Source organism: Chelmon rostratus, chromosome 11, assembly GCF_017976325.1.
Source record: "Chelmon rostratus isolate fCheRos1 chromosome 11, fCheRos1.pri, whole genome shotgun sequence".
NCBI lineage: Eukaryota > Metazoa > Chordata > Actinopteri > Chaetodontiformes > Chaetodontidae > Chelmon > Chelmon rostratus.
Window position 1 is genome coordinate 13337520 of NC_055668.1, and position 16552 is coordinate 13354071.

The following is a 16552-nucleotide window of genomic DNA, read 5'->3' on the forward strand; positions in this document are numbered from 1 at the left end:
CTCTCACAAATATGAGTTACCTTGTGCAGCTAGTGCAGCTATCATTATCAACAGAACATATCACAATGGCTTCTTAAGAGGCCACAGTATGGTAACAGTACTTACAGAAAGCCAGCAGCGTACGTGTCAGAGAGATTACTGATGCCTCCTGCCCATGCTGGCCCCAATCCACCCAGCCACACCTTCTTACCGGGAGTATGCGTGTTCACAACCTGCCGTGAGTGATGGAAATGTGTGTATCTCAACAAAATCCACAATGAAATTAGCTTTGTGAAAGCTCCATTTCGAATCATCTTCAGCGGCTTTTTATTTAAATTTATTTTAAAGACCTTTACAATAGGATCATGCATTTAACTCCAAGTAAAACACATAAATTGACAAACTTTTAGTGACCCTGCAAGCTGATCGAAAGACATTGCAGCTGGCAGCAATATGCAAATAAATAAAAACACAAAAAACTGATTTCACTGACTTTGGCTGAGTGGTAATGCAGAAGAGAATCTCACTCCTGCCACATTTCATTGAATGTTTTAGTTTTTAAAAGAAAAGAACAATGCTGGACCGACAGGAGAAGCATTATTAAGACACAAGCGACCCGAGGACACAGAGATTGACCAGACTGAAGTGGACAGACACAAAAAAACACAGCATGAGTGATCAACATGCCAAAACACTGGTTAGTGGAGACAAAAACACCTAAATCAGCTACTGTGGGCCCTTTATCCACCAGTACAAAATAATAGCCCCTGCTCACTCTACATTATTCCAAACTTTATTTTCAGGACTTTGAGGGAAACATAAATACCTTGGTGACTTTAGTGATCTGTTCTGTCAGTGTGTCCAACAGACGGGTTTTTAGGAAGTCCTCCACTTTGTTCACTCTGCCATCCATGTAGTAACTGTAATGGAAATGCCAAAACAAAAAATAAATGCTGTGAGAGGAACACTCTGTATATGCTTTAAAATGTGAGCAAGAAACATGAGTTTTAATTACAGCACAGATAGTAAACATAAACTGAAATATGTGAGCTTCATTGTGATTATTCATCCATCCTTCCATCTTAAATCTAAAACGAATTCACATTTAAAGTTAAAATGTGTAATTAATGTAATTATAACTACATATTTTACAATGGTATTATATCAAACATTATATCAGACATGCTAATTTAAGTCAAGACAAGTCAAGACAAACTAAATTTACCACAGTATCTGCCCATTAGAAAGACACCCTGCATATTCGATTATATTAAAATGAGTATAATATCCTGTGATATACTATAACATCATATTACACTGAGAGGTAGGTCAATGACATGTTAACTGTAAAACAAGAGGAATAAAGTAAAACAACTTTTAAAAAAAGAAGCACTACTTAAGGTTTCCACATAAACATTGCTGCGGCTCATTATGGACTACAGGCTTAAAATCCAAACCACTCAGTATAATTTTCATTTGTTTCATAGATGTAGTACACAACACATCATTTCACTACAAAAGCTATGATGAACAGGGACTGACATCGTCAATTACACTTTAGCATACTGACAATCCAATTCTATGTCAAAATGTGGGATTGCATAACAGAGGAATTGGAAGCACTGGGACTGAAGACTAAGACTAAACAATGCAGACATCCATCTGTGGTGATTCTCTGTGTGTGAGCGATAAAGTCTTAAGAGAGATGATAATGAGAGATGATGTTAGAGAGTGAGAGCATGATGAGAGAAGTTTCGTAAGTTAGTCAGAGCCAAGTCCTGAAGAGCATCAGCCTGTGGGCAGAGAGCCTCTCCAAGATCTCCTGCAAGAGTCTGAGAGAGGAAAACAAGCGAGCAACAACCACACACAGTTCATGTTTCAGGTACCATAAAACACATCTTATTTGCACTACCACACTACATTACAGAAGAAAAAAGGAAAAAAGAAATCTGTTGCATGAGTCTTAAAATCTATTATATCTTGAAACAAAGTTGAAATTGAAACAAACTGTTCATCATCTCTCAGTACTCTGGCTGTACATGATGAACTGATCTATAATAGAAGAATAATATTCAGTATTGTCTCCTTAGTGTTTTGAATGCTAACTTCATGGGTGTAAACACTTAACGCTAAGAATTTAATGAACATCCACCTGTGAACATTCAACCCTATAGGATGGTCTTTCACCTCAAACCACCTGAATTTGTAGAATGACATCATCATCATAATGGTGGAAAATAATGTTTTCAAGTTTTATAACCCAGTGAAGTCATATAAGAACAACGCTGGCCGAGAACAGACTGTAACATTTCCAAATCATTCGCTGCACATAAGCAGCAGAAAACGCTGCACAAGATAAAATTAATCATTATCTGGCACAAAACCCGCAAAATATTTCGTGAAATCATCATTTGCATTTGGTGGTACTATTTTTTACAGTACCATGGCACAATAAAATAAAGAACAGAAACAGATGTAACACCTGTTAATTAGAGATTTTAAATTCTGTGCCTTTCTCCTTATAACCTTCTAAAGCAACAAATGTTATCAATAAAATACCAGATCGGCTCAGTTCAAAGCTCCAAAATGTTTTGTGCCAAATTAAGCTTTTTTTTTTTCTTTTCTTTTCCAAAACCAGAGACCACTCCAGGAAAACTGTGATGGGGAATTTATAATTGAGGCAATTAAGTTATCTCAACAATGCTAGTCAGCAGTGCATTTCTCCAGCAAAGGGTCGACAAATTAAATGGAGGACCAGAACAACTGCAGCATCAAAATATTCAAATATAAAGGTAAAACCTCGATTTAACCTGTAATGGAATAGAGTCAGAGGAAATCATACATGTCATCAAAACTGCTGAGAACAGGGCTGATTTTGTTGTTGAAGCAGTGTTGCAATCTAAGCTTAACCCTGTTGAGATTTTCGTCACAGTGCTGGAAAAGTCCCAAGCTCCTGGCCTCAAACTGTAAACAACGTACGGATTAAGTCATAGCTTTATACAAATTATTTGGTTATCCTGTCATCTTTCCAGAGAGCTCCCAATAATTCTTCAGTCCAGATCCCAGGGAAAGAAATTCCAGTTCATATATGGAAACAGAATAAAGCACACAAGAAGTTATTATAACTATATCTTGCACTGCAAATCAGCACTACTGGGAATTTTGGACTATAGTCTACAAAAGCAGGCATCAGGCAAGATTAGCTTCTATACTAAACACTCAAGTTTGGTGGTTCATTAAAGCAGAAACCCCAGAAAGAAATTTAATATTAAAGACAACTATTCAGGTACTTTGACTTGGATTGAGGGGATTGTTGTTTGGTATTCATAAAACTGCTTCAGTCTGAGCTCCGTCCAAAATTTTGTATGACATTTTAGCTACTATTCTGACCAGAATTCAATAAAATGCAAAAATAAACACCACTGTGTCTGTGTGTTTTCAGACAAAGATCCACTTAGTCAGCTTGTTTTACACAGCCCCCATTGAATGGCAGCACCGCATCGCTAACAAATCTATCCAGCACTCCATTAACACTAAATTATGGTACAGACTAAAGCAATAGATGTAATCTAATCAGACAAACATGCAACGAAAGCAGAGGTGGAAGAATATAAAAACATATACTAAACTGAAACCAAAAGTCCTCCATTTCAAATTTTACTTGAGTATATTTACAGTTGAATGTACTTAAGGATCAAAATCACTGAAGAATAATAGTTCCTCTCACATTAGTAGGATTTGACTAGTAAAACTAGTAAGTACTGCAAAGCTGTAATGGAGTAAAATGGAAATATTCAAGTAAATCAAGAACACAGTCTATAGCAGTTTACTTGTAATAACTGCACATGGAGTGTCAAGGAATGACCATCTGGTGTAGCAGGAGATTTGGGGGTAGCAAAGCAAGAAGGGGATGGGTTCGTTGATGTGGACCAGCAGGTTATCATCAGATCCATCATTACAACGCAGCTGATGGATATGTAGCTTCCCCCAGGAATGCCATCAGTAAATTTACAGTCCCTCTGTGATTTTCAGAGTAGAAAGGAGGAGATCACAAATCTTTAACATCTTTCTTTCTCTCGCCTAAGCAATAAATAACCGGCACACCATGATCTCTGGCATGCAGTACCAATGTCAATCTGACAAGGAAGAAGAAAGATGTGGGTATAATGTGTCATGCTGGCCCAGTTACAATGTGACAGCACAGAACACTAAAACTGATGAACATGTATGTACTTAGTTCAAGAAGTGCTCATTTTCAAAAGCCAAGGGTCATTAAAGTGTACCTTTCAGCACTTCATAATGAAGACAAGTTTAGCGGGTTTTTTTTGATGGCTTGCTTCAAACCCAGATGTTCACACCAGTGATATCCTACTGTTGGAACAATTAGGGCTGACATTAAGTGCGTTGCAATGGGGCATCTAAAAAGCAAAATGGTAGATTTATCTCATTCAGTTTGGTTGCTCATGCTTTCTCAGCTAGAACTGGCAGCTGTCAGGACAAACACTTTTGGCTGGCTTAATTCTCTCGCTATGAAGCTGCCCCAGTTTGGGAAGGAAGAACATTATTAACACTATTGTTAAGGTTAGAGCGTGCAGGTGTTGTGAAAAACATATTTTCCTTCTACTGGTATCCAATCAAGCAGATGGTTCTGTTTTTATGTGCCCAGGTCTGAGATATCCATATCTGACATTTATGCAAACACCTGAAAACAACAGAGGTGAAAGGAATTTTGTTTGTGTTGCTAACGAACGCGAAACAAGACCAAGAGTCTACAGCCAAGCTAGTAGCTCTGTGAGGCTGTACTGTAATTAAACACAGCGGCGCTTTAGGCTAAACGCTAAAGCCAGCTTCTAAACATGCTCACACTGAATACATTAGCATGCTGATGTTTGCATTTAATATTTACCATATTCACCATTTTAATTCAGTGTGTTAGCATGCTAACTAAATGCAAAGTACAGCTGAGGCTGCTGGGAATGTCATTGGTTTTGCAGGTATTTTGGTCATAAACCAAATTATTTGCCGAACTGACATTTTGAACTGGTAATGGCATGACAAATTAATGTCTGGACCAAATGTGACTGTAACCCATCCAATATGTCAAGACATTTCACCTAAAAACACAGATGTCAAGGTGGTGTCATGGAGAAAAAAAACAGGGAATGAGCAAAATTGAAAATTCATCCTCTGACTTTTTTTACATTGTGTGAGCACCACAAATTATATTCATATGCATTTTATTTTAGTGGGGAGGAAATCTCAAAGATATACACCTCAAAACCTGAGCAAATAAAACCAAAACAGTCTGCATGGATAGAGAGAGAGAGAGAGAGGGAGAATGCCTAAACTTATCATGTTTTGTTGGTGAATCCCAAACTGAATAAGCAGCAACTGAGAAAAGATGCAGCAAATGTGAAACTACATTGTTGTGGAATAAAATGTCACAACATCATGCAAACCACATATCAATGTTTTGTGATCTGGAGGTACACAAATATGCCACTACATGACTAACATGTTTCATCACTACGAGCTCCAACTGTAAGCCACAGACAGACAAACTCTGACAAATTCATGTGACTCCCTTAACCAGTTTACAATGAATGCTGCTTTTCCAACCTAATGCGCTGGATACAAAACAACTAGAGACAGCCGCAGGGGAGTAAAACCTGTGTCGTAGACGTGTTAATGACTGGTCTCCACTTTTATTAGTTTGGCTTGTTTTGTAGAGGTCAGAGTTTCTGTCACGCAGCCTGGTTAGACTGGAATCTGGATCTCTAGTGTAAAACGGTCTAATTGACAAAGGGAATGAGCCAGAGCATATGGTTTGATTTTAACAGTGTGGGTGGTGTTTTTCTAAGTCTTACTGACAGCCCTGCCTCCTTCCGTTTCTTCTAATTTCTCCTAATTAGACCTGACCTTCACCTTAATGACCACTCATGCAGTCACACAGGGTTTGTCTGAGCTTGTTGTAGGCGTGTCTTTTTATACACACTTGACATATGTGTGTAAAGAGATACAGATAAAACAAGGGGGAAAAGATCAAACCATTGATATGTCTGTATGCATTCCTGCAGGATGTGCAATAGACAAATGACAGGTGTTACTAATTTAACACACACACTCTCTCAGGCTCCTTTTCCTGTTGTTCCATTTACAGGATAAACACATTTCTCCACGTTATGCGTCAGTCTCTCTTAGTAATAGTGTTAATAATGGTTATTACTGGTTGCTGCATTGGTATAAAATACAATGGTATAAAAAGACAACATGGCTGGTGCTGTTAGATACATGGTTAGTTAGCTGAAGAGTCTGCTTGCTATTTTAGCAGACTGCAGACTGAGTCTGGGTTTTCTATGGACAAAATAATAAAATAGGAAAAAAAGGGTAAAATACCTACTGTTGCCACGTAACTGCATCTACAACAGAGCCAGCATTCTTCATGAACCTAAAGGAAGAAAAAAAAGTCGTCTTTAACTGAGTGGCATTATCCTTTAACATGAAGATATGAAGTCTTTTATTATAAAAACCTTATTTTCACAGTTGTGGCCATTAATGCAGTTAAATTCAAACTTTATTTCAGACTCAGGGTCCAGACAAAAGATACAGAATAAACACAGAATAAATTACATACAAAAGCACAATGAAGATTATGGCTTAAAAGAGAAAAAAGAATACTAATGTCTTACAAAGAGACAGCTGTGCCAGTGTCTCCACAGCTGGGATTGGTTGCGTGTAGCACTAAACATCATGTCAGATAAAATCAGTAAGTCAGCAAATAAATGAATACATGAGATTTCTTACAGTTTGGAAAGTACTGACTCTTGTAGCCACAAAAATTTCACTTGCACTACACCATCTAGGTCTCTTAAGCAATACTCTAATGGCATCATTATAAGCTACTTGAAGACTCTGTCTGCTTGCTTTCTTGTAATTTGACCACAAGTCTGCAGTATAGAGTGGTGTACAATATTCTGTGAACAGACATCTTCACTCCATCTGTGCACACACTAAACTTGCATGAAAGAATGTTTGCTCGCAGCATTGCCTATAAAAATTCATGTGTCGTTTGTTCTATAATAAAATGTCTAAGATTTTTTACTTTAATCATAGACACCAAGATTATTATCAGACAAGTTGAAGTCAGAAGAGTTGTCCTCCTTTGTTTATCAGACAAAGAAAACGCTCTTACAGGCACTGCATTTGATATTATGTTTCACACCATACACATCACAAGAATCACAGGAAGAGCACATAATATGGTTCATTAGAGTATAACCAATCATGCACCCAGTATTGTAGTGAGCCAGAAGTGTCACAGTGTGTTTCCCCCTATATATCACCCCTCTTTGACTCAATTTAACAAACAACTTTCTAGGATTAACACAACCAAAAGCTTTGGAAGCATCAATAAAACACATTAGAACTGATGAGTTTTGACCTCCATATTTGTTTACAATTATGTAAACAAGTCAGTGCCATGTTTATCTTTAAAACCAAACTGGTTATCTCTGGAGTTAATAAACTCATTTCATCTGTCCAGCAGGATTTTTTCTAGGACTTTTGACAGTATGCTGGCTAAAGCTACAGACCTGCAGTTATCTAGGCTGCATTCTTTACCAGCTCTGTCCTTTAATGACTGGCACTAACACAACATATAACATTGAGTCCACGATGAGAGACAAATCATAAAGTCATAAAGTCAGTAAACCAAATAGCAAGCAGGGGCAGATTTAAGGTGTTCAGCTGTAATATGGTCTAACCCTCTTGCTTTGTTGGCACACAACTTGTTTATAGCTTGGTGTACCTCATGTGACATAATGATCATTGAATCATTGCTCTCAGTATTGCCCACCTTGTACAAATCTCTTTTGACACAGCTGAATAAGGTGCTGTCGCCATAACTCAGCAATACTGTCTATTCCAGAAATTCCACCTAGAGTTAAAGATGTTTTACAGATGTGAAGAACTCTTCACTTCTTTCCAGAAATCAATACCATTGTTACTTAGCAGCCTCTGAGCCATGCAATCAGCCTTCATGGTTTGCTGACTTTTACGAATCAAGCCAATGGCAAACTTATATCTTGCATTAGTGAGAATCAAATAGTTTGAAAATATCTTTCGTCAATCCAGAATTAAGGACATATGAAACTAAAGTTTGTTTCAAATCACATGTTACATTTTGATCAACAGCTGCACGGCTAAGAAGTGGCATTCTTCGTCTGGCTATTGAGTTTGGCAGATTCAAAAATAGTCAGGAGGAAAACAAATAGTGAGCTGTGTGATCTGGGAGAAGTGGAAAGAGATTTTCTTTTGTACTGTACACATTATGAAGCCTTTTTGCAGCACTCTGGGTCTGGCTCAACAACTTGTGGTGTCACGGTTGTATGTATAACACAATAATAAATATGAAACAGTTAAATCTGTTATAATTTTAACAACCAGTATTTTCACCTCACACCAAGTGTTTTTTGGTAATACGATAAATCTGAAAGCCACAAAAATGAGAGAAACACCAAGTTTAAAGCCAGACTAGATCTGTAAAACAGTAAACATCACTGTTCCTTGCAGGCTCTCTAGAGTTTACTTTCAGTTAGTTGAATACAAACTTCAAACATTCCTTGAGGACTCAAGGAATGTTGTGAACCCAGTGTACCTTTTAATGAACTCATCCTGTACACAAATACAGCTTAACATGTACACAATCCCTCCTGCTGTCTGCCTTCCTCCTCCTGAGCTTTTGCATCTACGTGTGTGTGTGTGTTTCCTAATCTACCTGACCCAAATCACTCCATATTTGGGGGCAGCAGCTTGTCAGACATGCCCAAATGTGTGTCTCTAAACTTTCACCGCTCTGGCTTGTTTAGTCTGTCCAGCTCTGATATTTGGACTGTTGAGTAGCTCAGTGTCTAATTCATCTTATTTCCTGAGAGCAGCAGAGTAGTTGGGCTGTCAAACACAAGAGCCACCCCCTCGTAACAGTGTCAAACACACAAGAATCACCCCGTCGTTAAATGTGTCACCCGTGACCTGCGGATACTCCAGGCTCTCTCCTCTTCATCCTCTCACTCCTCCTCCTCCTCCTCATCATAACTCATCTTCCACATCCTCCCTTTCCTCCGAGTTCAAGGCTCATTAATCAGTCTGAACTGTACAGTACACATACACACATTGGTGCACACAAACACACACCTTTTAGTAAATTTATGCTGTCAGTACTCAGTCAGATAAACAGCAGTTCCTAATGGCTTCACTCATGTAAGTAGCTCAAGTACACAGTGAAGGGAGACCAATATCAAATTACTTTTTTTTCTCTGTCTACCAACTTCCTGTCAAAATGTGTGCAGCACATTCAGAAAAACTGTTCCTGTGCATGTACACTCATTTTAGCACACATTATTTTAACTTCATGGACTATTTTGGTTAAATACAACCCTGTTCCCTCTTTATTTAAGAAAGCCAGAGCTGTATGAAGTCCACCTCTGTCACTTCTAATTGTCTCATTACCTGTGTAAAAAAAAAAACTCAATCTGTGGTGACAGACTAGTACAGCATTGATTACAGCTTCCTTTCAGCCACCCAACTTATAGCTGTGTTTCATCTGTATTCATTCACCAGTGGCAAAGAGTAAAATCTATTAGACCCGGCTGTGGATGCAATACCATCAACACACTATCGTGTATGTGAAACTTGCATTTAGATATACAGCATCCACACTACACACTATAATATAGCTGTAAGCAGATGGACATTTTGTTTATTAATGTACTATAATTGGCAACAATTATAACTTTTCCTTTGAGGACATATATTTTATTATTAGAGCTGCATTTTACCATTTTTGTCATTTATTATCTGTTTAAACACCAGCCACCACTTATGAGTGTTCAGGAGGAGTTATATATTTTGACAAATACATTAATGAATGCTTACATCTGCTTACAACTACTATTCCAAACTATTTAGGAAATGTTTATATATTGCTTATAAATGCTAAATATGGGGGTTTAAATAAAATTCAAAATTAAAGTTTTATGTTCATGATAGTATTTTAGTATTCTCTTATTCATAAAAAAGAAGATGCGTCTTTATAAGGTCACATTTCATTTGGATCGTCCAATGCTGACAGAGTTGTGTATATGCATCAATGTTTGATTTCCAATCTGTGTTTGTTGTACAGGGCCACTGATGCATCCATTTTAGTCAAGTTTGTTTCCATTTCAGCAGACAGAAAACCTCAGAGAGGCTTAACATTTTTGGAAGTGATGAATATGTTTGAGAGATACTGTCATCTATTTGGTTAATAGAACTGAGAAAGCATTTTTTTTGTCTTAAAGGAGTTTCAACAAAATAAGACAGGGAGTAACACCCAAAAGTAGCCTGAATAACCTCCATCCAAAATCTGAAGCACAGTTAATCTGAGGAATGAGGTTAGAGTTAATATTTGCAAGATTTTATCCCATATGATAACATTTTTTCACCTGTGTTTGTTAGTCAGTTTCTCAAGTTCACATTTTATTTTCAATGCACCAGTAATCCACATTTTGAGAGAACACATACTTGCATTCAGAGCACATTTTGTGGCTCAGGCACTGCACCAACTGTAAACTTTAAACTTGAGGACAGAAGAGCTTAAGCTGGTGATGGAGAAGGAAGAAAGAAGTTTGTTTATCTTAGCTCTTTAAGTCTTCTGAGTTTCACGGATCGTATTAGGAGTTTTAAGTGTTTGAACTCATAACAAACCATGGATCTATTGCATTAATGCTAGCTGCATTAATGATTCAATACCTTTCAGAGAGCCACTGGTCTAAAATCATGTTTGGAAAATATACTTAACTTTCTTGAGATCAGTAAAGTCATTACAGCTGGTGTAAACTGTTTAAAAAGGTCTTCATTGTTGGTGTGTACATGTGCTTGGGAGTAACATTGACATAAAAGAAACTTGGCTTCCCAACAAAAAAAAAATACCAAACTCATATTATGATTTTATGTTGCCAATGTTTGTGCACTTTCTCTCCTGTGTTTCATTTTCCAAAAAACATTGCTTTTGAATGCAGTCTTTGCTGGCAGGAGACGCAGACCACAAATGCTTTGAAAGAATGGACAAGAAAGTAATGTACATTACCATGTAGCAATAATGCAACTTTGTCAAAGCAAAGTTAAGGATCACTGTGACACTATCAGTGCAGAAAGTCAGCTTAATGCCTCGTCAAGCTGGTTTTCATGTTGACCTGAGTGGAAACAGTAGCTGCCCAGAAGATAGGAAGTTAATTTGAAAACTTATAGAGAGAAAATGCTAAACAGTAAAGTATTCCTGACCAACAACTGCCTCTGTGGCCTTTTTTTTAATAAAGGCATGACATCACTATCTCAGGGGGGGCATGCTGCATTTAAGAGATAGATAGGCCATCAGAGTCAAACTGAAGCTGGTGGAGCTTCTGGGTAAAACCAGCAGGTGGGACGTTCTGCCGTCACATTATCAATCAGATGACACTTTATTTAGGCTGACACAGTCTAACTGGAGCTGAGACCCTGAAACCTGCAGAGTGGAAATCCATAAACACGGAACACTACTACAGTGTGTGTGTATGTGTGTGTGCATTAAACACAGTAAAAGTCTCAAACCCGTGCAGCATACTTTCCACTACCTTCCCCCCTTTTCTCCCAACAGGATAACCTAACAAGGACAGGGATCCTGCCCGATCAATGTTTTACTTGCTGACTCACCCATCCAGCAGCAGGATGGCGTTCTTCCGGGGTCGCCCTGCATTGGGGCCGTAGAGGTGAGCTCGGTGGTAGTAGCGCACAGACTGCAGCAGGGTCCGTAGCTTGGTGTAGTCCTGAGCTAACTGGGTGCTGTTGACCGCACGACCCACCAAGCTGCGGTAGGCATTAGGCTCTGGGAAGAGGAGATGAGTACACTGAGCCAGAGAGATAGAGTTTATACAAGCAACAGTGGGGAGGTGGCAGAGAATACAGCTGTTGTTGTAGTCTGATCTTGCTCTCCTAGAGAGTATCCAACAGCCAGTAGAAAAAGGGATAATTGGGCAATTTGCAGCAATACAGACAGATGGACTTGGTGTCAGGGGAATGGTCCAAGCTCACAGGGCGGCCTTGCAGAATCAGTGCAACAAACAGCGAAGGAAACTAAACTTTTGCAATCCCATTGCTGTTGAACCATTCTACTGAAGAGCATTGTGATTATATCTGTACCAGGTTGTGTTTTAGCCATAAACAAAATGTTCAATATGTCTGTGTTATGTCTGTGTATATAGCACTGTCTGTGCTGTACTCCTGAAAACAATCATGAGAATATTATTCGCAAATTTCAAGGGATTACCTTTTCATCCAACCTCTACAAATTTGCTCTGGGTCTGCACTGTCTGGGTGATTAACTTGAAATGATGACTTTTGCTATGGTTCAAATCCTCACTAAATTTTTCACATGCTCCAGTCAATGGATTTTGTACGCTACTTTTAATATTAGGCTACAATAAAAGTTTCTATTGTGAGCTTTATTACAGATGAAATGAAAGGAAAATATGAAGTGATGTGCAGCAGAGGAACACAGGGCTCTGCATGCACTGCAGCTCCCCAGGAACACAGATGGTTAGGATGACATGAGGACTAGCAGTTCCTTTCATCCCTGAATGAACCCTCGCCTTAACCCTTAAACTGCCTGACTCTCACTTGGATCCCCTTAGAGCTCACTTTCCAAATTCTAAACAGCGTCTAACTGTGCTTTCTCAGACCACAGTTTTAGTGGGGAAAAAACCTTAGGACTTGTTACTGCACTAAACCTTCACTGAACATGAAAGTCCTTCAATGAAACTCAGTTAATTGTACTGTATATTAGAGGTGACATGGACAAGTATAAATTGATAAAGCATTCAGTGTTTCTGAGTTTTAAGGTTTCCAGTAAGCTGCATGAACAGAGGCTCACCACCTCACCACTTTTAGCGCTGGTAAAGTCAAAAAATGTTTTGTGTAATGCTGGAAATAGTTTAGGGATCAGGGTTGAAGTTGGTGTTGACATTTAGTTAGTTTAGTTGAGTTTAGAGTAATAATTCAATGATGGTTTAATCTAAAACTGCTGTTACAGGATTGTGTTTTCTCTGCATGTAGCTTGATAATTCTTATTTTTTCTATTCAAGAATCTTTCAAATCTGTGCAAGTATTTTGCACTAACTCTCAGCAAACATTCAGAAAGTTATTAAGTAAATAGTGCAAAATGTCCTTTTGCAGAGCACTGAAGTAAAAAGCTCATAAGGTAAAGTGCATTTATCTGAAAACCACATGAATATCAGCAACACTTAATTACAGTAGCTGAGGAAACACATATGTAAACATAGTATTTACTGCAGATTATCATGCCATTTAGTAGAGAGTATGTGGTGTGTATCTGTACTGACCGTTGCCCAGCTCCCAGGAAATGTTGTACTTCTTGCCAGCGCCGTACTTCAGGAGGCTCAGGGTGGAGGATGTGTTCCAGGAGTTGTCTGGGTTTCTGTGCAGTGCGTTGAGCCCCAGGATCAGGTGTAGACCAGCACAGTCGGCAAAGTTGTACAGTTTGTCTAAAGACCTGGCTGGGAGAAACCCACAAAGCAGTTGTAACTTTGATTCTTTTACGCACCTGGAATCACACAGCTGTACGAGCATGATGGAGACCATGTGGTACTCATTGATCTACTGAATCTCATGTCTGAGACTGCAGGAATCCCCTTCTATTGTTCTACAACCATATCTGGAACTCAGTGTTTGGTGCTCTCTATACCATGACCACCTTTATCTGCTGCTACAGTATCTCTGTTTTCTTGTACAATGGAAGAGAATATAAGCAGATATGGTAAACGGCTGTTTTCATATTTTAACATGTCTTAAGAAACATAAAAGAGTGATTAAAGCAGAAACAGACTTTTCTCCCCCCATTGTTTCCAAGTGGTATCATTTTCGGTGCTGCAATCGCAAAAACAAGCAGATCGCTTTCCATTTTCCTCATAGACCAACAACTACCAGCAACACAGGACACACTGCATTTGTTTCTAAATTTCCGTTAAGAAACAATCAACACCACTCTAAAAATAAGAGAAAAGAAAGAAGCGTGTTCACTAAAGAGGTAAAGTGAAACTGTCGTAATTTTATATGGAGAAATAACACAGTTTGAGTATTGCAATCACAGGAGGGGTTGGCATCGGCATCGAAAGTAGAAGAAAGGAGGAGAAAAAGTGCAAGTTTGTTCACTCGTTTAGTCTATAATGAAGACATGAAAGCAGTTAGAGTATGTGTGTGTTACTGTGTGTGTGAGAAAAGCAACCTGGTTTGGTATCATGTTATTTTATGTTTTTACATAATAAAGAAACTGTGCAACAGAGACACGATAGCAAATTTTCTGTCTGTTGATTTTCATTTGAAGATGTAGACTGATCAATCAGCCTGATGTAATACCGTAAATTGAGTCTTCACTTTCCTGAGAGATCATACCAGCGGCAGGCAGAACTGCACAGTGAAAGCTTATAGGGAACCAATCTAAACACAGATGGTGCCATTATTTTATGAATATTACGTCGTGCAATCGACATTTACTTCATAGAAATAGGTTAAAGCAAAATCTTTTCTACTGGCGGTTTGAGTGCTGCAAAATTAACGTACAACATGGGAGATACTGTTTTATGAAGTACTTTACAAGTTCTCAATGCTGAGAGAGAGTAAAAAAAAGTCACAAAATGAAAAAAAATGTCATTGGAAAAGCACTGGGTTTTTCCATTTAAACAAACAAACTTTTTCTCATGTGACTCTTAAAGAAAGGGAGGCTTCTTCTAAATTCTTCAACCTCAGTAAATTGTAACATATACATGTTGCAAAACATGACATTTCTCAGCAGTAATGTGTATGGAAATTTTTGTGTGTAATGTGTTTTGGATAAACAGCAAACTACTGGTGGGATTTATTCTGACATCAGTTGTTTTGTGCCAGGTACTGAACTATGTGTTTGTACACGAGTGTCCATCTCTACACATGACAGCAGAGTCTTCTCTTTAACAACATTCAGTGAGAATCCAGACAGACTGATTTTCCCATCATGGACTCCTGTGGTGGTGCACAGAATCACTCTGTTCCTCTGCAGCTGACTGTTCACTCACCTTTAAGTCTGCTGTCTCCATCCAAACCTGTTATTCTCACCGGGCACTCAAGAACGAGAGTCTACAGCAGATGTCGGCATATGGTGAGGGTGCCAAAAGTGTTTGTTTATACACTAATGTGCGACAGCGGGCTGCTCCTGGATACCTCAGGCTCTTGTTTTGAAATTGAATCTGTTTGGAGTAATTCCATTAACATAAATATTACGCTGAACTCTGACCCTTACTTCCTAGGTTCAACAGGAAACATATGAACATTGTGTGTCGGTCTGGTTATGGCTAGAATTTGCCCACGACTGTGGGTTTGGCACCAGCTGAGCTTGTCAACTGATTGCTCCATCCAATGTGGAATAAAGACAAAAGCAGAGCAGACCAGGGTGCATGTGAGGTTATTTTTCTGGATACAGGTCGGGCTGTTACAAGCATGTGAAAGGTGTGAGGTTCTCTAATATTCTCATATTTAATAAATGGATGTGAGAGATACAGACGTCTGGCCTTAAGTCAGAGTAAGAACTCATTTGAACACTTAACAATGCTTATGAGGTCACGCTTCAACTCACATGTGGTTTTTTCATCAGCATTTACTGTAAGCCTTCATTTCCAATAGAGCTGTGGTTATGTATAATCCTCAGAGCAAATAGAAAGAACAGAACAATTGCTTGTTGCACCTGGCATTAATTCACTTTCCAGCAACGGCAGGACAAAGCCTGGAAACAAAAAAATGCTAACAGTAACAATGGTTTGATTACACACAGCACTTTTCTGGTGTGTATTTCTCCTGAGCAAACTGTCTGTTCTCCATCTAATTAATAACCACCAATAATGTTATTATCATAACTGCTATTATCATAACTCCTTCCCTCTGTGGTTAAATCAGAGTGGTGTCTGTTTTCAGGAGGAGAGTTGAGGGCAACAGGACAGAGAAAGTAGCGCCAGATGTGGCTGTCAGGATGAGTGATTCCAGGCCTTTCCTCACCTGAGATCTGAGCAGCAGGCAACCAGCCTTGCTCCAAGCCACAGCTAGCAGCCCTGCACACACATCATAAAAGGCATCATAAGATGCATCAAGCTGCTAAAAATATAGTTTCTCCACTGGTAGGTCTAAGAGCAGCATGTACGATCAAATAAATGTCTGCGTGTTTATGTGTCAGTTTACTTCCTGGGGAATTTTACTATTGATTCCACTTAACCAGCAGCAGACAAACTCAAAGTTGGTTTTCTTGTGTTCTTGCAGAATGCTGAATGGTGAGGTCAAACCCAACATTTTGCACTGCTATTACTTTAATACTTTGCACGCGCTACCTTGTTTTTTTGTTTTATGCTTAACAAATATTTTAAGTTTGGACAGAATCTGCACAATAACATCATAGCTTGGAAACTTTTCTTCAGCTGTGAAAGCTTGTGGGCAGGAAGGGGACTTATTTGTTATCAATAAA

The 16552-nt window shown here is 38.7% G+C and overlaps 1 protein-coding gene across 1 annotated transcript in view; it reads right to left on the reverse strand.

The window, feature by feature from the left end:
• The window catches only part of hpse2 (heparanase 2), a 53811-nt gene that overhangs the window by 8645 nt on the left and 28614 nt on the right, over nt 1-16552 (reverse strand). The window contains exons 4-8 of the mRNA XM_041947902.1: nt 13392-13565; nt 11707-11878; nt 6380-6427; nt 806-899; nt 106-212 (exon numbers count right to left, since the gene is read on the reverse strand). Coding sequence (XP_041803836.1) covers nt 106-212; nt 806-899; nt 6380-6427; nt 11707-11878; nt 13392-13565 — 595 coding nt within the window. The remainder of the gene's footprint in view (nt 1-105; nt 213-805; nt 900-6379; nt 6428-11706; nt 11879-13391; nt 13566-16552) is intronic.